Source organism: Engystomops pustulosus, chromosome 6 (assembly GCF_040894005.1).
Source record: "Engystomops pustulosus chromosome 6, aEngPut4.maternal, whole genome shotgun sequence".
In the NCBI taxonomy this organism is placed as follows: domain Eukaryota; kingdom Metazoa; phylum Chordata; class Amphibia; order Anura; family Leptodactylidae; genus Engystomops; species Engystomops pustulosus.
Genome location: NC_092416.1, coordinates 7,378,556 through 7,401,580, shown reverse-complemented (window position 1 = coordinate 7,401,580; position 23,025 = coordinate 7,378,556). Strand labels below are relative to the sequence as shown.

At 43.9% G+C, this 23,025-nt stretch overlaps 1 protein-coding gene across 1 annotated transcript in view; it reads left to right on the top strand.

Annotated features, from left to right (window-relative positions):
• KCNN4 (potassium calcium-activated channel subfamily N member 4) overlaps nt 1–23,025 on the top strand; it is a 72,264-nt gene extending 49,239 nt beyond the window's left edge. The window contains exons 4-8 of the mRNA XM_072154947.1: nt 13,303–13,435; nt 13,522–13,632; nt 19,575–19,693; nt 19,923–19,992; nt 20,095–23,025. Coding sequence (XP_072011048.1) covers nt 13,303–13,435; nt 13,522–13,632; nt 19,575–19,693; nt 19,923–19,992; nt 20,095–20,241 — 580 coding nt within the window. The 3' untranslated portion in view covers nt 20,242–23,025. The remainder of the gene's footprint in view (nt 1–13,302; nt 13,436–13,521; nt 13,633–19,574; nt 19,694–19,922; nt 19,993–20,094) is intronic.

The window sequence follows — 23,025 nt, the reverse complement described above, 5'->3', positions numbered from 1 at the left end:
ACAGTATTATAGTAGTTATATTCTTGTACATAGGGGACAGTATTATAGTAGTTATATTCCTGTACATCGGGGGCAGTATTATAGTAGTTATATTCCTGTACGTAGGGTGCAGTATTATAGTAGTTATATTCTTGTACATAGGGGGCAGTATTATAGTAGTTATATTCTTGTACATAGGGGCAGTATTATAGTAGTTATATTCTTGTACATAGGAGGCAGTATTATAGTAGTTATATTCTTGTACATAGGGAGCAGTATTATAGTAGTTATATTCTTGTACATAGGGGGCAGTATTATAGTAGTTATATTCTTGTACATAGGGGGCAGTATTATAGTAGTTATATTCTTGTACATAGGGGGCAGTATTATAGTAGTTATATTCTTATACATAGGGGGCAGTATTATAGTAGTTATATTCTTGTACATAGGGGGCAGTATTATAGTAGTTATATTCTTGTACATAGGGGGCAGTATTATAGTAGTTATATTCCTGTACATAGGGGGCAGTATTATAGTAGTTATATTCCTGTACATAGGGTGCAGTATTATAGTAGTTATATTCTTGTACATAGGGGGCAGTATTATAGGAGTTATATTCTTGTACATAGGGGGCAGTATTATAGTAGTTATATTCTTGTACATAGGGGGCAGTATTATAGTAGTTATATTCTTGTACATAGGAGGCAGTATTATAGTAGTTATATTCCTGTACATAGGGGCAGTATTATAGTAGTTATATTCCTGTACATAGGGGCAGTATTATAGTAGTTATATTCCTGTACATAGGGGACAGTATTATAGTAGTTATATTTCTGTACATAGGGGGCAGTATTATAGTAGTTATATTCCTGTACATAGGGGCAGTATTATAGTAGGTATATTCCTGTGCATAGGGGACAGTATTATAGTAGTTATATTCCTGTACATAGGGGACAGTATTATAGTAGGTATATTCCTGTGCATAGGGGACAGTATTATAGTAGTTATATTCCTGTACATAGGGGACAGTATTATAGTAGATATATTCTTGTACATAGGGGACAGTATTATAGTAGATATATTCTTGTACATAGGGGGCAGTATTATAGTAGTTATATTTCTGTACACAGGGGGCAGTATTATAGTAGTTATATCCCTGTACACAGGGGGCAGTATTATTGTAGTTATATTCCTGTACATCAGGGGCAGTATTATAGTAGTTATATTCCTGTACATAGGGGGCAGTATTATAGTAGTTATATTCCTGTACATAGGGGGCAGTATTATAGTAGTTATATTCCTGTACATAGGGGACAGTATTATAGTAGTTATATTCTTGTACATAGGGGGCAGTATTATAGTAGTTATATTCCTGTACATAGGGGGCAGTATTATAGTAGTTATATTCCTGTACATAGGGGGCAGTATTATAGTAGTTATATTCCTGTACATAGGGGACAGTATTATAGTAGTTATATTCCTGTACATAGGGAGCAGTATTATAGTAGTTATATTCCTGTACATAGGGGGCAGTATTATAGTAGTTATATTCCTGTACATAGGGGACAGTATTATAGTAGTTATATTCTTGTACATAGGGGGCAGTATTATAGTAGTTATATTCTTGTACATAGGGGGCAGTATTATAGTAGTTATATTCCTGTACATAGGGGCAGTATTATAGTAGTTATATTCCTGTACATAGGGGGCAGTATTATAGTAGTTATATTCTTGTACATAGGGGACAGTATTATAGTAGTTATATTCCTGTACATAGGGGGCAGTATTATAGTAGTTATATTCCTGTACACAGGGGGCAGTATTATTGTAGTTATATTCCTGTACATAGGGGGCAGTATTATAGTAGTTATATTCCTGTACATAGGGGCAGTATTATAGTAGTTATATTCTTGTACATAGGGGGCAGTATTATAGTAGTTATATTCCTGTACATAGGGGGCAGTATTATAGTAGATATATTCTTGTACATAGGGGGCAGTATTATAGTAGTTATATTCCTGTACATAGGGGACAGTATTATAGTAGTTATATTCTTGTACATAGGGGGCGGTATTATAGTAGTTATATTCCTGTACATAGGGGGCAGTATTATAGTAGATATATTCTTGTACATAGGGGGCAGTATTATAGTAGTTATATTCCTGTACATAGGGGGCAGTATTATAGTAGTTATATTCTTGTACATAGGGGGCAGTATTATAGTAGTTATATTCCTGTACATAGGAGGCAGTATTATAGTAGTTATATTCTTGTACATAGGGGGCAGTATTATAGTAGTTATATCCCTGTACATAGGGGACAGTATTATAGTAGTTATATTCCTGTATATAGGGGGCAGTATTATAGTAGTTATATTCCTGTACATAGGGGGCAGTATTATAGTAGTTATATCCCTGTACACAGGGGGCAGTATTATTGTAGTTATATTCCTGTACATAGGGGGCAATTTTTATTAGTAAAAACAAACAAAAATTTACAATACATTCTTGTCAGAATGAAAAATAAAACAATTATTTAACAGAGATCAAACACATCAGCAAAATAATGAATTTAGAGTAACTTCAAATTAAAAAGTCCATCACTGGTAATAAGGGAAAAAAGAAATAAACAGAATTGCATGACATATAATCCATCAGTGTAGATTTATGTTCCTCCATAACTGAACATTCTCACTCTTTTTCCTGAACTCTAATGATCGGATCCACCTCAGCTCTGATAGTATCTGTGTGACTGCGGTCATGGGCTGGAAGGACTCATTATGGACGGACACTCTGGTCCTGGTGTGCCAGTGGTAGTACTTGGTTACTGTGATGATCAGGTACATGGTCCCCCTGTCGATGCCGGCTACCTGTGATGTCACCCTATAGATTATGTCCGGGTAGGTCAGAGACTGCAGTCTTGGTATCCTGAGCCTGCGGGACACCTCCTGCCATATCCGCCTCCCTCCCTGGCACTCGGTAATGAAGTGCTGCATCGTCTCCTCCTGCTGACAACCCAAGGGGCACATACGGTCTGAGACACTTAAAAACTTTAAATTACCCCTAACAAAAAGCTTCCCGTGCAGTGATAGCCAAGCAATGTCGAATAGTTTTGCAGGGAGCCTAGGACTATTGAGGAGCGTCAGACTTTTCTGCAATGTGGCCGTTGTGCAGTCCCTCAGAGCTGGCTGTAAAGTATAAAAGGTCCTACAGACACTGGTGTAAAGGTCCTTCCTGGTCTTACTCTCCAGATAGGTCTTATCTATTCTCCACTTTTTCACACACCTGAGACCATACTCCAGATACTGGGGGAGGAAGCCAGGAGTCCATCGGCCCCTCTTGAGACTGCCGCCTCGCACCCAAGACTCTGCAAAAGGCAATATCCAGTCCCTGACACTACTTACCCACAGGAGACCATTGTTTGAGTCCAGGCATCCAAAATTAACTTTCAGAAACATGGAGTCAAAAAAGACCCTTGGATTTAACATATCCAGTCCACCCTCTCTCCTCTGCAGGTAGGTGATCCCTCTTTTAACCGGGTTCAACCTGTTGCCCCATAAAAGCTGGAAGAACAGGCTAAAGAGCCTAGCGGAGAAAGATTCTGGCAAAGGAAAGACGACAGAGACGTAGAGGAAGACAGGGACCAGGTAAGTCTTCATCAGAGTAACCCTTTCTCTATAGGTCAGCCTCCAGTTCTTCCATCGCTGAACCTTTGCATTTCCGGCTTCCAATTTCTCTTCCCAATTTAGTTTGGCATTATCTTCCCTCCCAAATTTAACCCCAAGGATCTTAATATGGGTGGAGGCCTTGGCGAACTGTGGCAGATCAAAGCCAGGAGCAGTATCCAATGTCCAGAAAGCTTGACTCTTCTCAAGGTTGACCAGAGACCCGGAGGCCCCTGAGTAACTTCTGATGGCTGCAGACAACATCTCCACCTCACGAGGCTCAGATATCACCACAGTCACATCATCCGCGTAGGCGACTACCTTCAAAGGCAAGCAATGGGGGACCGGCACCCCCTGAAAATCACACCGCTGCAGTGATCTCAGAAACAAGTCTATGGCAAACACATACAGCAGTGGACTCAGAGGACAACCTTGTCGCACCCCTGACTCTACCCTGAAAGTGTCCCCCTGCCAACCATTGATCAGAGGAAAGCTCTTCGCCTCTCTATACAAAGTTCTCAGCCAATCTATAAATTGTCCCGGAATACCGTACTTTGACAAAGTGGCCCATAGATAATCGTGATCAACCCTGTCAAAGGCTTTAGCCTGGTCCAGACCTACAACATATCTCCCACACCTCAGAGCTTTACATCTCTCAAACATCTCCCTTATCGAGATGACTGCTCCAGAGATGTTCCGCCCTCTTACTGTGCCGTACTGAGAGCCTGCCAACAGTGCCGGGGACAAACAGACTAATCTAGAAAACAGAATTTTTGCCAGAATTTTCCTGTCGACATTCAAGAGGGCGATCGGCCTCCAGTTCTTGATGTCACTAGGCTCCTTACCTTTGGACAGCAGAATAAGGGAGGACACTCTCATGGATGGAGGCATCAGGTGATTTTCTAGACAATTTGTAAATACATCCACAAGGATCGGGGCTAAGAGGTCTCTGAACTTCTTATAGAATTCACATGTTATACCATCAGGACCTGGTGCCTTCTTCAGATGTAACTTATCAATGGCCTCTTTAACTTCCTCCTCTGTTATTCCTGCTGTCAAAGGAGAAAAATCCAAATCTTTAGTGTCAGGACCTGGAGTTGCCTCCAAGAATTGAGCCATTTTGTCTTTGTCCAAAACCTTCTTCTGAAATAACTCAGCATAGTAGGATCTCACCACCCCCAGGATACCCTCCCGAGATTCCTGCAAAACTCCCTGGGAGTCAGTGAGACCTGTGATCGATTTCTTAGCCACATGTTCCCGGCAACTCTCATATGGATCAGGCGTGACTACGTTTCCATAGTCACGCTCCACAACCAGGGACGTGTAGCGGCTGTACTGATACTGCTTTATTTCAGACTTCAGTCGGTCAATCTTTTGTTTTTCATCCCAACCCACCGAATAGAGTGACTCCAATTCTTTCCGCAGCTTGAGATACTGGCTGTACTTACTCTTCCCCTTCTTTACTGACAGTCTCTTTAAGAGGGACCTGATCTCCTCCTTGACATCCTCCCACCAGTCAGATGTATGATTATAGAAATACACTCTCTCCAATTCCCCCTGTATAAGAGCGTGGACTTGTTCCTGGACAAAAACCTCTTCTAATAGGGTAGAATTTAGTCTCCACAAGCCTCTTCCTATATCTGGCCGTTCTGTATTACCCAAGTAGAAGTATAGGGCCAGGTGATCCGAGTATGGGACAGACTTCTCACTTCTATCCCCAATGACCTCTGTGGGACTCACCAGCGCCAGGTCTATTCTGCTATACCTCCCAGCACAGGAGTAGGTAAATTTGGGTTTTCTACCACCCTGCACAAAGACATCAGACAAACCTGACTGTGTTATAATGTCATTTAAGACCTTAGAGTCTCTAGCAAGAGGTCTACCGGTGGGTCTGTCACTCAATGTCCTAGTGGCGTTGAAATCACCCGCCATGATGACTGGGAGAGATGTAAATAAATATGGCTTCACCTCATTAAATAGATTGACTCTCTCAGTCACTGTCTGTGGACCATAGATATTGATAAGCCGGAGCCTTCTACCTCGGATAGTAACCTCCAGCACCAAACATCTTCCCATCGATACCTCGGTTAGTCTGTGAATGGTGACATCGTGGGTATTAAACAGTATGGAGACCCCGGCACATGGCTCCACAGACAGTGACCAGATGGACGGCCCGGAGCGCCATTCTCTCTCTGCTTCTTTTAACAAACTAAGACTATTAAGATGAGTCTCCTGTAGGAAAAAGACATCGGCATCGAGATAATGTAGATGTTCATACACCGCGTGTCTTGTCCTTCTTGCCCTAATGCTGTTGACATTGCTAGATATTATTTTCAGGTTGAAGTTCGCCATTAGAGCTATAACAAGAAGCAGAGAGAGTGTCCCCATCATCATAAATCTGGATCAGATCCCTCCTCTTCACCACCCATCTCCATGTCTGATTCAGACTCTGGCCCCACCCTATGGGGTCTCCGTTTTGAGGGGGGGTCACCATCGGGATCCTCATCATACTCTGCCACCATCCTCTGTAATTCCTTCTCTAGCTCCTCCTCTGCGTCTGACTCTGAGAGGACACTGAATCTATTCACAGTCATGGTCGTGTCTGTTCCACTGTCCACTCTGATCTTTGATGACTTGTGAACTGTGGTCCACTCACCCTCAGGCTTCCGGGTGGACCTATCTTTTTTCCTCCTCTTATTAGCAGATGTTGTGGCTGGAGAGGGAATGAGCACTGAGGGTGGTGCAACCTGCTGGACAACTTCCATATCTCCCTCCGTGGTTTGGGTCTGAGGCTGGTCTGGTGTTGGTATAGCATCACTTGATTCTAGGACCTGATGAGGTTCTGGCGTAGCCTGATCTGACCCTAATAACAATGCCTCCTCCTCCCCCAGGTCATCTGCCCCTGCCAATAGGTCTTCATCAGGGAAGCTCTTACATATGTTGTGCCAGGCATTGGGACAATCCCTGTGGGCATGCCCGATCTCACCGCACAGGTTACACCTGATGTTCTGGCAGTCCGCACTCACATGGCCGATATCCCCACACAGGCTGCACTTGACCACAGAGCAATTACTGGCGATGTGACCGACTCTACCACATTTGAAGCATCTACGGGGCTGACCCGGATAGAAACATACTCCCTTCTCCCGGCCAATGAAGAAGGAGTTGGGCAGATGCTGGGTTATGTTGTTGTACTGTCTTAATTTCACCAGGACCTTCCACCCTCCTGTCCAGATCCCGTCCTCATCCCGGGTCTTGGTGAGCTCTGACATGAGGTCACAGTGCCTCTTGAGCCAGATGACAATATCCTGCTGGGGAACAGACTCATTCCAGAAGATGACTGTGACAGTGACTGTACCAAGTTTAGAGATGGGGCTGAAGCTGAAAGTATTCCACCCCTCTGCATCTCTAAACCTGGGGAAGATGGCCCAAAACCGGTCCTGGTTGCACATCAGCTTAAAGCTCACATCATATCCCTGGCGGTCGGGGAGGTTAATTACTGCCAAAATGTCACTTGGCGAGAAACCCATTTGTTCACACAATAGTGATCTGACCACAAACCGCCTGTCAGGTAGGTCCTCCTTGGCCCCTCTGTGCCTAAATCTCACCACATTCCTCCTTTTAAACGCCTGACCGGTGTAATGAGAGCCAGATGAAAAAGATGGTGCACCCCGGCTCCAGGCGTTGCCAGAAGAAGACTGGTGAGGGCCCGTACCCTGCTGTGTCTGGGGGCGCTGCGGGGGCTGCTTGGCTCCTGCACTCTGAGGCCCTGCTACCTCAGCAACTAGAGGGGGGAAGTCCTGAGCATCAGACTGTACTACCCCCTCCCCACCATCAGCCTCCATACACTGCTCTGCCTGCTCTATGGCAACATCCCACACAGACTGCGCTTCCCCTGTTGGAACATTATCACACACAATGGTATCAACATTGGTAACAGGAACAGACGCAGATAAATCAGCATTATCACCAACATTGGGGGCAGCAGCATCACAGACATTAGGGGCGGCAGTATCACAGACATTAGGGGCGGCAGTATCACACACATTGGGGGCAGCAGTATCACAGACATTGGGGGCAGCAGTGTCACAGACATTGGGGGCGGCAGTATCACATACATTGGGGGCGGCAGTATCACAGACATTGGGGGCAGCAGTATCACAGACATTGGGGGCAGCAGTGTCACAGACATTGGGGGCGGCAGTATCACAGACAATAGGGGCAAAGGCATTAGACACTGATGTATGAGCAGTATCAGGCACTGAAGTCCCATCAATGTCAGTACCATCAGTCCCGGCAGAGTCCTGATGATCCTGCTCAGATGCCACAGCGTTACCTTCAGGATCAGGTGCACAGTCCTGCTGCAGTGAGCCGTCACCTGGGACTTGTGGTGCTTGTTCTCCGCTACCATCAGGCAGATGTCCACGTTGCACGCTGAATGCTGGGACATGCGGTGTTTGCTCTGCTCTGGTAACATCAGAGGGACGGCTGTGATCCTTCTGCTGATTGCAGGCTGCTGGGACTTGTGGTGCTTCTGCTGTGGGTGGTTGCTGTTTCATGGCTTTATCTTTCTTGTAGAGATCCCCTTGCTGGTATGGGAAAGTCGCAGGCTGGAGTATAGGTTTCCCCTTGGTCTCAGTTGCCGGATTAGATGCCCCTCCATGATGTCTCTGGGCCTGGAAGCGCTCCTGGTTCCTGTAGGTCTCTGCCAGGGGGCCCATCTGCTCCAGGACAGCCTCAGTCTGGGCGACATTGTCAGCGAGCTGCTTGGCCAGGGTGGTCAGCTTCTTGTCTAACAGCTCATGTCTCTCCGGGTTTGCTGCCTTCAGCTTGTAGGCACAGTCAATGTTTTTTTGTAGCAGCAGTTTTTGTTCCTTCAGGTTTCCCAGTCTCTTTACCAGTGCTGGGATCTGATCAGCCAGGAGGAGCTCAGGTGCACGCTCAGCTGCTGCATAGGGAGTTGCTGCAGGTGCACGCTCAGCCGCTGCACAGGGAGGTGCTGCAGGTGCACGCTCAGCCGCTGCATAGGGAGTTGCTGCAGGTGCACGCTCAGCCGCTGTACATGGAGTTGCTGCAGGTTGCTTACTGGTGGTAGGTACTGGCACTCTGCTGGGTCCGGGCCTCTGCGCCACTGTTGGGCTCTGGCGCGCTGCGGCTCTTACTGCTGGGGGATGACACTGTCCAGTAGCAGCACTTGTGGCAGCCTGAGGCCTCCCTGCTAGTTTGGTCTCGGCCTTGCTGCCTCCACTCCCATACCTTGTGCGCTCAGAGCGGATGAGCACAGGCTGCTGCAGGTTCTCCAGCAAGGTCTGCTTCTCCAGAGATGTCCTCCTCTGCCTGGCTGATGGAGGTGTACACGGCACAGGTGAGGCCTGGGCTGGAGGCTTCCTCTGCCTGGATGATGGAGGTGTACACGGCACAGGTGAGGCCGGGGCTGGAGGCCTCCTCTGCCTGGATGATGGAGGTGTACACGGCACAGGTGAGGCCTGGGCTGGAGGCTTCCTCTGCCTGGATGATGGAGGTGTACACGGCACAGGTGAGGCCGGGGCTGGAGGCCTCCTCTGCCTGGATGATGGAGGTGTACACGGCACAGGTGAGGCCGGGGCTGGAGGCTTCCTCTGCCTGGATGATGGAGGTGTACACGGCACAGGTGAGGCCGGGGCTGGAGGCCTCCTCTGCCTGGATGATGGAGGTGTACACGGCACAGGTGAGGCCGGGGCTGGAGGCTTCCTCTGCTCCTGCACAACCTGCTCGCTCCTCTGTCCTGGATGACCCGACATTGTGTTCCCACTCACTGGCCTCTGCTGCACATTCACACTGGTAGGTGACTTCACCAAACTGGAACTTACTACTGCTGCTGCTTTCTTCACAACATCTTCACTATTTCTGGCTGAACTGGAGCCGCTGACATGACTTACTGCACTGGAGACTTTTGGATTTTCATCCATTGGTTTGGGTGTCTGGGAGTTATTTCCCAGAGAAGGCCTTGGAGCCTGGGCCTTGCATGGGGAAGATCCCCACCCAGGGTGGCCCCACCCTGGGCTAGCTCCAGACATGAGGAGACCTCAGGAGCTCACACTGCACACAACCTCTCAGCAAGGGGGCAGTATTATAGTAGTTATATTCTTGTACATAGGGGGCAGTATTATAGTAGTTATATTCTTGTACATAGGGGGCAGTATTATAGTAGTTATATTCCTGTACATAGGGGGCAGTATTATAGTAGTTATATTCCTGTACATAGGGGGCAGTATTATAGTAGTTATATTCTTGTACATAGGGGGCAGTATTATAGTAGTTATATTCTTGTACATAGGGGGCAGTGTTATAGTAGTTATATTCTTGTACATAGGGGGCAGTATTATAGTAGTTATATTCCTGTACATAGGGGCAGTATTATAGTAGTTATATTCTTGTACATAGGGGGCAGTGTTATAGTAGTTATATTCTTGTACATAGGGGGCAGTATTATAGTAGTTATATTCTTGTACATAGGGGGCAGTATTATAGTAGTTATATTCTTGTACATAGGGGGCAGTGTTATAGTAGTTATATTCTTGTACATAGGGGGCAGTATTATAGAAGTTATATTCTTGTACATAGGGGGCAGTGTTATAGTAGTTATATTCTTGTACATAGGGGGCAGTGTTATAGTAGTTATATTCTTGTACATAGGGGGCAGTGTTATAGTAGTTATATTCTTGTACATAGGGGGCAGTGTTATAGTAGTTATATTCTTGTACATAGGGGGCAGTATTATAGTAGTTATATTCCTGTACATAGGGGGCAGTGTTATAGTAGTTATATTCTTGTACATAGGGGGCAGTATAATAGTAGTTATATTCCTGTACATAGGGGGCAGTATTATAGCAGTTATATTCTTGTACATAGGGGGTAGTATTATAGTAGTTATATTCTTGTAGATAGCGGGCAGTATTATAGTAGTTATATCCCTGTACATAGGGGCAGTATTATAGTAGTTATATTCTTGTACATAGGAGGCAGTATTATAGTAGTTATATTCCTGTACATAGGGGGCAGTATTATAGTAGTTATATTCCTGTACATAGGGGGCAGTATTATAGTAGTTATATTCCTGTACATAGGGGGCAGTATTATAGTAGTTATATTCTTGTACATAGGGGGCAGTATTATAGTAGTTATATTCTTGTACATAGGGGGCAGTATTATAGTAGTTATATTCTTGTACATAGGGGGCAGTATTATAGTAGTTATATTCCTGTACATAGGGGGCAGTATTATAGTAGTTATATTCTTGTACATAGGGGGCAGTATTATAGTAGTTATATTCCTGTACATAGGGGGCAGTATTATAGTAGTTATATTCTTGTACATAGGGGGCAGTATTATAGTAGTTATATTCTTGTACATAGGAGGCAGTATTATAGTAGTTATATTCTTGTACATAGGGGGCAGTATTATAGTAGTTATATTCCTGTACATAGGGGGCAGTATTATAGTAGTTATATTCTTGTACATAGGGGGCAGTATTATAGTAGTTATATTCTTGTACATAGGGGGCAGTATTATAGTAGTAATATTCCTGTACATAGGGGGCAGTATTATAGTAGTTATATTCTTGTACAAAGGGGGCAGTATTATAGTAGTTATATCCCTTTACATAGGGGGCAGTATTATAGTAGTTATATTCTTGTACATAGGGGGCAGTATTATAGTAGTTATATTCTTGTACATAGGGGGCAGTATTATAGTAGTTATATTCTTGTACATAGGATGCAGTATTGTAGTAGTTATATTCTTGTACATAGGATGCAGTATTATAGTAGTTATATTCTTGTACATAGGGGGCAGTATTATAGTAGTTATATTCTTGTACATAGGCGGCAGTATTATAGTAGTTATATTCTTGTACATAGGGGGCAGTATTATAGTAGTTATATTCCTGTACATAGGGGGCAGTATTATAGTAGTTATATTCTTGTACATAGGGGGCAGTATTATAGTAGTTATATTCTTGTACATAGGATGCAGTATTATAGTAGTTATATTCTTGTACATAGGATGCAGTATTATAGTAGTTATATTCTTGTACATAGGGGGCAGTATTATAGTAGTTATATTCTTGTACATAGGGGGCAGTATTATAGTAGTTATATTCCTGTACATAGGGGGCAGTATTATAGTAGTTATATTCCTGTACATAGGGGGCAGTATTATAGTAGTTATATTCTTGTACATAGGGGGCAGTATTATAGTAGTTATATTCTTGTACATAGGGGGCAGTATTATAGTAGTAATATTCCTGTACATAGGGGGCAGTATTATAGTAGTTATATTCTTGTACAAAGGGGGCAGTATTATAGTAGTTATATCCCTTTACATAGGGGGCAGTATTATAGTAGTTATATTCTTGTACATAGGGGGCAGTATTATAGTAGTTATATTCTTGTACATAGGGGGCAGTATTATAGTAGTTATATTCTTGTACATAGGATGCAGTATTGTAGTAGTTATATTCTTGTACATAGGATGCAGTATTATAGTAGTTATATTCTTGTACATAGGGGGCAGTATTATAGTAGTTATATTCTTGTACATAGGGGGCAGTATTATAGTAGTTATATTCTTGTACATAGGGGGCAGTATTATAGTAGTAATATTCCTGTACATAGGGGGCAGTATTATAGTAGTAATATTCCTGTACATAGGGGGCAGTATTATAGTAGTTATATTCTTGTACAAAGGGGGCAGTATTATAGTAGTTATATCCCTTTACATAGGGGGCAGTATTATAGTAGTTATATTCTTGTACATAGGGGGCAGTATTATAGTAGTTATATTCTTGTACATAGGGGGCAGTATTATAGTAGTTATATTCTTGTACATAGGGGGCAGTATTATAGTAGTTATATTCCTGTACATAGGGGGCAGTATTATAGTAGTTATATTCTTGTACATAGGGGGCAGTATTATAGTAGTTATATTCTTGTACATAGGGGGCAGTATTATAGTAGTTATATTCTTGTACATAGGGGGCAGTATTATAGTAGTTATATTCCTGTACATAGGGGGCAGTATTATAGTAGTTATATTCTTGTACATAGGGGGCAGTATTATAGTAGTTATATTCCTGTACATAGGGGGCAGTATTATAGTAGTTATATTCTTGTACATAGGAGGCAGTATTGTAGTAGTTATATTCCTGTACATAGGGGGCAGTATTATAGTAGTTATATTCCTGTACATAGGGGGCAGTATTATAGTAGTTATATTCCTGTACATAGGGGCAGTATTATAGTAGTTATATTCTTGTACATAGGGGGCAGTATTATAGTAGTTATATTCCTGTACATAGGGGCAGTATTATAGTAGTTATATTCCTGTACATAGGGGGCAGTATTATAGTAGTTATATTCTTGTATATAGGGGGCAGTATTATAGTAGTTATATTCTTGTACGTAGGGTGCAGTATTATAGTAGTTATATTCCTGTACATAGAGGGCAGTATTATAGTAGTTATATTCTTGTACATAGGGGGCAGTATTATAGTAGTTATATTCTTGTACATAAGGGCAGTATTATAGTAGTTATATTCTTGTACATAGAGGGCAGTATTATAGTAGTTATATTCTTGTACATAGGGGGCAGTATTATAGTAGCTCTTTCTGTTTCCTCAGAGACGCTCAGGGGATGAGTAACCTGAGCAGTGCCATGTGGTTGATTCCGATCACTTTCCTCACTATCGGATATGGGGATATGGTGCCTCAGACTGTGTGCGGGAAGATGATTTGCCTCTTCACTGGGGTTATGGTGAGACTCTTTCCATGGATGTTCCTAGCTATTTACATGACACAATTATGGCAGTAGAAGGGTCTCACCTTCTACCTCTATTCCAGGGGGTCGGGTGCACGGCGTTGATCGTCGCTGTAGCTGCTCAGAAACTGGAATTTACGAAGGCGGAGAAGCACGTCCATAACTTCATGATGGACATCCGCTACACGAAGCAGGTAAGTGCTGCACAAGGGGGGGGGGGGGGGTGACTGTACATACTGCCCTGGGAAGGGGTATATTTTCTGTTTTCATCATGTGGTCCATGTCAGGGGACCCCATACTCAAAGTATAAATAACCCAGGTCCTGGTGGACCTCCCTTCTGACCGCCCAACGACTAGTTTTGACACAGTGCCCCCTGCTGGCCCTATATATGTCCGAATACAGCTGGAAATTATGACTATTTCCCCCTCTATCCCGGGGGGGGGGGGGGAGGGGGACTCCGATGCTGCACACTAGTTATATCCGGCGCCAGGACCAGGCTATAGTCAGGATTGCCGGGCAGGATTTGCCGTAGAATTGTTCCGGGCACACAATAGCGCACCCACCTTGCCAGATATATCTAAAGTCTTGAGTGGCCAATATGTCCGAGGGGCAAAGTCAACAACATGCGTTGGTGCCAGTGATCGACAAATCTGCCCCCTTGAGTCGAATGGGATTTTCTTTTGATGATTTTTTTCTAAAACAGCGCCACCCTGGTCCACAGGTGGATATTGGCATTGCAGGTTACCTCAATTTATGTGAATGGTCCTGACCTGCAGTACCATCTGCAGCCTGTGTACTGGCACGGCGCTGGTTTTAATAACATTTCAGGTTTTTGGACATCTGGACAGGGTTTGCACTGTTCTTACAAGAAGTAGTCGTAGGAAGGAAAACTTTTGACTGTAAATCTGAGCTTGGCCTCATTACCATGAATTCTCCGTTATTATAGCGACCATTACACAACAGCCTGGATGTGGCGGTATTATCTAACAATCTAGATCCGCTCCTGGAGCCCGCGGGAGCCATCAGCCGCACTCAATACAATAGTCGGGTCATCTGCCAGCAGGTTCTGCTCCACCTGTGCTGTAAATAAGCCGCAATGCATCATGGGAATACTCATTACTTACAGTAAGTGGCGTTATCCTGTGATACAACAGCACACACATATCACATGCACTGACGGCCAACAATCCCAAGGAATTTTCCCAGGACGCGTAACTGGAAGGAATAAGGAACAGCAAAAAGATGAAATGTCATCTATAAATAATTCCAACACCCCCGGAGAGGGCACAAAACAGCAGCACCAGCACCACACAGCGCCCCTAATAATCATAACACACAAACAGCGCCCATAGTAATCAGACCACACAGTGCCCCTAATAATCATACCACACAGCGCCCATAATAATCATACCACACAGCGCCCCTAATAATCATACCACACAGCGCCCATAATAATCATACTCCCGGAGAGGGCACAAAACAGCAGCACCACACAGCGCCCCTAATAATCATAACACACAAACAGTGCCCATAGTAATCAGACCACACAGTGCCCCTAATAATCATACCACACAGCGCCCATAATAATCATACCACACAGCGCCCCTAATAATCATACCACACAGCGCCCATAATAATTATACCACACAGCGCCCATAATAATCATACCACACAGTGCCCATAACACTCATACCACACAGTGCCCCTAATAATCATACCACACAGCGCCCCTAATAATCATACCACACAGCGCCCCTAATAATCATACCACACAGTGCCCATAATAATCATACCACACAGTGCCCATAACACTCATACCACACAGTGCCCCTAATAATCATACCACACAGCGCCCTAATAATCATACCACACAGCGCCCATAGTAATCATACCACACAGTGCCCATAGTAATCATACCACACAGCGCCCCTAATAATCATACCACACAGTGCCCATAATAATCATACCACACAGTGCCCATAACACTCATACCACACAGTGCCCATAACACTCATACCACACAAACAGCGCCCATAGTAATCAGACCACACAGCGCCCAGAATAATCATAAAACACAGCGCCCAGAATAATCATACCACACAGTGCCCATAGTAATCATACCACACAGCGCCCCTAATAATTATACCACACAGTGCCCATAATAATCATACCACACAGTGCCCATAATACTCATACCACACAGTGCCCCTAATAATCATACCACACAGCGCCCTAATAATCATACCACACAGCGCCCATAATAATCATACCACACAGCGCCCATAAAAATCATACCACACAGCGCCCCCAATAATCATACCATACAGCGCCCAGAATAATCATACCAACCAGTGCCCATAATACTCATACCACAAAGCGCCCCTAATAATCATACCACACAGTGCCCATAATAATCATACCATACAGTGCTCATAATAATCATACCACACAGCGCCCATAATAATCATACTCCCGGAGAGGGCACAAAACAGCAATACCAGCACCACACAGCGCCCCTAATAATCATGCCATACAAACAGCGCCCCTAATAATCATACCACACAGCGCCCATAGTAATCAGACCACACAGCGCCCATAATAATCATACCACACAGTGCCCATAATAATCATACCACACAGCGCCCCTAATAATCATACCATACAGCGCCCAGAATAATCATGCCACACAGCGCCCATAAAAATCATACCACACATCGCCCCTAATAATCATACCACACAGCGCCCTAATAATCATACCACACAGCGACCAGAATAATCATACCCCACAGCGCCCATAATAATCGTACCACACACCGCCCCTAATAATCGTACCATACAGTGCCCCTAATAATCGTACCATACAGCGCCCAGAATAATCATACCAACCAGTGCCCATAGTACTCACAGCACACAGCGCCCCTAACAATCATACCACACAGCGCCCAGAATAATCATACCACACAGCGCCCAGAATAATCATACCACACAGCGCCCATAATATTCATACCACTCAGCGCCTAGAATAATCATACCACACAGTGCCCCTAATAATCGTACCATACAGCGCCCAGAATAATCATACCAACCAGTGCCCATAGTACTCACACCACACAGCGCCCCTAATAATCATACCACACAGCGCCCAGAATAATCATACCACACAGCGCCCAGAATAATCATACCACACAGCGCCCAGAATAATCATACCACACAGCGCCCAGAATAATCATACCACACAGCGCCCATAATATTCATACCACTCAGCGCCTAGAATAATCATACCACACAGTGCCCCTAATAATCATACCACTCAGCGCCCAGAATAATCATACCAACCAGTGCCCATAATACTCATACCACAAAGCGCCCCTAATAATCATACCACACAGTGCCCATAATAATCATGCCATACAAACAGCGCCCCTAATAATCATACCACACAGCGCCCAGAATAATCATACCACACAGCGCCCATAATATTCATACCACTCAGCGCCCAGAATAATCATACCACACAGAGCCCAGAATAATCATACCCCACAGCGCCCAGAATAATCATACCACACAGCGCCCTAATAATCATACCACACAGCGACCAGAAGAATCATACCACACAGCGCCCATAATAATCGTACCACACACCGCCCCTAATAATCGTACCATACAGCGCCCCTAATAATCGTACCATACAGCGCCCAGAATAATCATACCAACCAGTGCCCATAGTACTCACACCACACAGCGCCCCTAATAATCATACCACACAGCGCCCAGAATAATCATACCACACAGCGCCCAGAATAATCATACCACACAGCGCCCATAATATTCATACCACTCAGCGCCCAGAATAATCATACCACACAGCGCCCAGAATAATCATACCCCACAGCGCCCAGAATAATCATACCCCACAGTGCCCAGAGTAATCATACCAAACAGCGCCCAGAATAATCATACCACACAGCGCCCAGAATAATCATACCACACAGTGCCCAGAATACTCATACCACACAGTGCCCAGAATAATCATGCCATACAGTGCCCAGAATAATCATACCACACAGTGCCCAGAATAATCATACCACACAGCGCCCAGAATAATCATACCACACAGCGCCCAGAATAATCATACCACACAGTGCCCTAATAATCATACCACACAGTGCCCAGAATAATCATACCACACAGTGCCCTAATAATCATACCACACAGCGACCAGAATAATCGTACCACACAGCGCCCATAATAATCGTACCACACAGCGCCCATAATAATCGTACCAACCAGTGCCCATAATACTCATACCACACAGCGCCCCTAATAATCATACCACACAGTGCCCATAATAATCATACCACACAGCGCCCAGAATACTCATACCACACAGCGCCAAGAATAATCATGCCATACAGTGCCCAGATTAATAGTATGATACGGTGCACAGATAGATCAGATGGATTAATCATACCATACAGTTCCCATACTATACAATGCCTAGATCAACTGTGCCATACAGTGCCAAGATCCATTGGACCATACAGTACCTGGATCAATCATACCATAGAGTGCCCAGATCAATATCACTGTACAGTGCCCAGATAGTACCATAGAGCACCCAGAGTAATTATACCGTACTCTATATAGGGGATGCCCAGATTAATTTTATTAACTGGTGTCCAGATTAGACATACCGTACAGCGCCCAGATCAAAAGTACCACCTAGTGCCCACACAAGTGGACGATGCCATATTGAATGCTAGAGATCCTGGCACCTAACGCTTCGGCCAACATGACCCCTTAATACTCTGATACATATTGCCCACTGGTTTCTTCCGGGCAGGTGCCATGACACCATTGTACCATCCAGCTCTAATAATAAATACAACTATATTCGTGACTTGTCGTCTACCCTGCCGGTCATGTCCTCATGTTGGGCGCTGTACGGTACCAACAAAGTACATGTCAGTGTCAAGGAAACTGAAGTTACGGCACGGCAGGGCCCGGACAGTGTGACCTTCTGATAAGGGCCCGGCTAGGCTATTAATACAGTCTACTGAGGCTTTTATCCATCTCCAAATCTTTCGAGGTCCCATAGGTGGCTGTGGTGGTCACACAATGCATGTAGGGTGACGCGGAGGGCGGGACCTTCACATTCTTATTATAGTTGGGTCACAAGACTTTAGCTTCCTGACAGGAAACAATAAAGATTTCCATGCAGGAAGAGAGACATTTATGAATCGCGTTGTGGCCAAAGAACAATGGAGACCATCGGGGACCGTCACATGGATCAGCTGGGGGAGGGGGTAGACCTACAGATCTGACCTCTGAAGAGCCTGGCCCTTGAAAAGTCCTTGTGAGGGACAACATCTATGACACTCGAGACCTGAAAGCATCTGCACACTTCCACCAGTAAAGGGAGATGGCTGTTAACCGTCTTCCATCATCTTCTACATATGTCACATCCATCTTTACCAACAGTCCGAAAAAAAAATGTCACTTTAGGTCCCACACCCTGGATTAACCATTGACCCAGCTGGTCCCGCCTCCAGATTGAAGCATACCACCAACTTAAAGAAAAGTTTGAGAAGGGGCTCCCAATTGTGGTTATAACCCAATTCGCATGAGAACAGTCTCTTTCTTCCATCTCTTCCATGAAGACCACATCCACCTTTCGAGGTCCCATAGGTGGCTGTGGTGGTCACACAATGAAGGCAGGGTGACGTGGAGGGATCCACCCTTACCACCACCAATCGTGCTCTCGATCTCTACCTCACCCAACAACCATGGACTAGCCTGGTCCTGCCTTCAAACAGAATGGCACCATCTAACTTAGAAGACTTTTCACATGCCTAGCGTCATGTCAAGACATGCCCACAACTTCGGGGACAGTCCATACGATACTCCTGGTGGACAACAATGACTTTCGTAGTATCGGTGGTGGTCTAAGATGCTGGTATGTCTTGTTCAGTGGTAATAGAATTCAGTTAATATCACAGGAGGCTTCAGTCACGGTGGACCGTTGTCATGCTGATGACACCCTTTAGGGTTGGGAAAGAGGCTATGTTTCCCTCTCCAATGTGTTACACTGTTTGTTTTTTTTAATTAGGTTTTTTGTGCTTTTTGCCTTTATAGATCAAATGTGCAGCAGCAAACGTACTGGGAGAGGCTTGGCTGCTCCACAGACACACTAAGCAGGGGGATATGTCCAAGATCCGACTGCACCAGCGGGAGTTGCTCGGAGCTATTCACATGTAAGTCCGAAATTTACAAACTTATTACCTAGGCATCCAGTCATCACTTTTCGAAATTGGATCATCTACATGTGCCTTGAAAGAGAACCTGACCCATTCCATGACCTTCATTGTCCATTACTGATAACGTAGTACTAACTCTAACTTCACCTCCCGAAACGAACAGAGTCTAACTGCAGACAACATGCATCTTTCCTGTGTAAGACTTATACTTTTCTTTTTTCTGCAGATTCCGTCGCAGAAGGATTAAGCACAAAAACCTGAAGGATCAGGTCAATTCAATGGTGGACATTTCCAAAGTACGTAGAAGTTGTTGAGTATGAGTGCAGATGGGTTGGCTGTAGTGTCTATATAGTAATTGCTTTCAATGGTGTCCATCAATGATGTCCAATGTTCTTCAGATGCAGATGATCATGACTGAACTTGACTGCAACCTTAACTCCTCACACCAAGATCTAGAGAAAAGGATCGACCAACTGGACAGGAAGCTGGATGAGATCAGTCGTTTAATAATGACAGCCATAGAGTCTCCTCATTTGTCTCACTGACATGGACAACGTTAGCTCTCTCATGAATCTCCAGGACATCAGTCACTTTGTTTACCACTAAATGATTGTCTTCCAATGTCCCCTCCTTCATTGTTCGAAGGGTCAAGGGGAAAAGTATAAATTTTGGCTGCTGGATGCCTCCACAGGACTGGATACTACAAGATGAACTTTATGTAGTTGACTACTGATGATGTCTTCATAAAGATGAGGCCAGATAGTGGCCATCGCGGACAAGTTCTATAGAACGAATTATAAGCTTTTTCGTCCATCTCAAGATTAAGTATATAGAATTTTAAAATGGGAGATTATTTTTGTAGATGTACGGCAGATGCATAGAAAACTTAATTACTGCCAAAACAGGAACCTTGGTTAATGAGTTGGTGACAAATTTGGATGGAGCCAAAAGTTGTGTATTGGTGGGAGACAAGTTGTATCATTGGTTGAACAGGTAGAGCCAATTTGTAACATTGGTTGAAAAGGGAGTGAAGCCAAAAGCTGGAGCCAAGGCTGGGCCTTGTTAATAATGATTTGGTTTTAAACGAGAAGCTATGGGTGAGTTTTGGTTAAAAAACAAGCACCAATTATTGGCCCTTAAACGTTAGAGCTAAGGCTTTGCCTTGGATCAAAAGGTTGTGCCAAAGTGAATGCTAGGTTTTAAAAATGGAGCTTGAGGTATAGCATTGGTTGAAATCCGTATTGGCAGAGTGGGGCTCTAATTGAAAGAGTTGAGTCAAAACTGGAGCCAATGCTGTGCCTTGGTTAAAATTTTGAGAACTTGGGTTCAAAGAAGGAACCAAGAGTGAGCTTTGGTTAAAAAGGTAGAAGTAAGCTATGGCCCTGGGTTTTAAAGGTGGAGCCAATGTATAGCCTAGGTTGGAAAGGTTGGACCATGGTGGGCCTTCATTTGAAATGGACATGGCTCTGGAATGGAATGAAAGATCCAAAGGTTGAGTTTTGGTTGAAAACGTAGTTCCAAGATGTTGATCTCATTGAAAGGTTGAAGCCAAATTGAAATTTTGAAGCTAAGGCTGGGCCTTGGTCTCAAAGCTTGGACCATAGTTGACAATGGGGACCTTAACTTGGGCCTTAGTTGATAAGGTGGCACTTAAAGTGAGGGCTTAGTTTGCACCAAACTGTGGCCTTGGTTGAAAAGTCGGAACCAAATTGAGGCCTTGTTTTAAAAAGATGGTTGGTCTCGAATGAAAAGGTGGAGTCAAGTTGAGACCTGGTAGATCTATGAAGATCAAGAAGTGAGGAACCTTTAAGAACAATTTTTACCTGAAGGTTTTCATGACTTGACTTCCCCTCCTACAAGTAGCACGTACAATGATTGTAAGGCTCGTAGATGAGTAGTTTAGATGTCAGGAAATCTAGAAGTCGTTATGTAACATAAAGGGCTGCAAATGGGACCAAAATATATTTTAGAATTTTTCCAAAGTGGTTAAGACTTGATCTATGAGTTAGTCTGGGTTTATTGTACACTGGGACGGGGTTTATATTGAAGATGATGTATAGATACAATAAGAACTTTCACAATCTGACATAATCCATAAGACACTATGCAGTAATATGGAAGAGCAATAAAGAAGGTTTTAACTTTAAGTTTTTTTTGTAGTCTTTTGCATAAATTTTGGTGTTTTGTGGGGGTTTTTTTATCCATGGTCCATCAATGAATATTCCTGGACCTCCTTTTAAAGAGATATCGCACCAACAATTTAAGACGTCACTAGAACCAGTAATTCATAACACTTTAAGTTATTTTCACAGTTGTTAAAATTTCTATTCAGTCAATATGTCTCTGTGAAGGATGGGTGACCCCCAGTATGACTGCCGCCATGGGGTTGTCACCCAATTTTAACTCTAAAACTCAACACATATTATTAAAAAGTTTTGTTTTTCTTTAGGGAAGATAAGAGACAACTCTCAGGGAGAGGAAAAATTTGACATGGTGGTTGCCTCCAAAATTTTCCAGAAAAGCAAAAAAATACAACAGAAAGATTATAAGATAATTTAAACGAGTCTTTTAAGTGAGTAATCTCCTTTAAGAACCCATGATACTTGAAGTACTTTAAAACACTAGCGTCATGACCATCATCCATCCAGTTTTTCGTGACACTGTCCTGATTAACACCCCATATAGTGGGGCGTGTTAGAAATTGGAATAAATGTGTGAGTTACCAGATGGCGTGTGGACAATTCTAGAAGCATGTACTAATCGTCTACTCAGAGTTGATGGCAATGACTCCATTAAAATCTCCCAACTACTGAGTGGACCCCTTGGAAGTCTTCACTGCTATCCGGATCGAAACCTTCCTACTTTACACGCCCAATACAAAGGGAGGAATTAAGACTGGCAAGTTAGACACCAATCTTAAAATTCCCTGCTCTCACATCCTGAAGCCCAGATCGGGGAATAGGTCTAAACTTGCAAAGTTTACACCCAAAGTCTAAGTCTGAACTGGTGGAGTTTTCTGTTATAGTTTCCATTGGGTTTCCGTCGGAGAGTGATGTAAAAATGCTATTCAATGGAGGTGTGGCCAGCCAGAGACAAGCCCAGAAGAAGCTTCTCCGACCTGAATGGATTTGCTATAAAGTATATGAAAATGTACACGTTATGTCATCACTAAATAAAAACTTTGAAAAACTAATTTTCAGCATAAAAACCTTTAATATTGTGTATTTTTAATTTTAAATTGTTCAAAAAAAACCTGGTTATTTTTGTGTAAAAACCACATGGTATCCAATATCCAATTATATTTCTTGCTCTTCAAAAAAGTCAGTTTT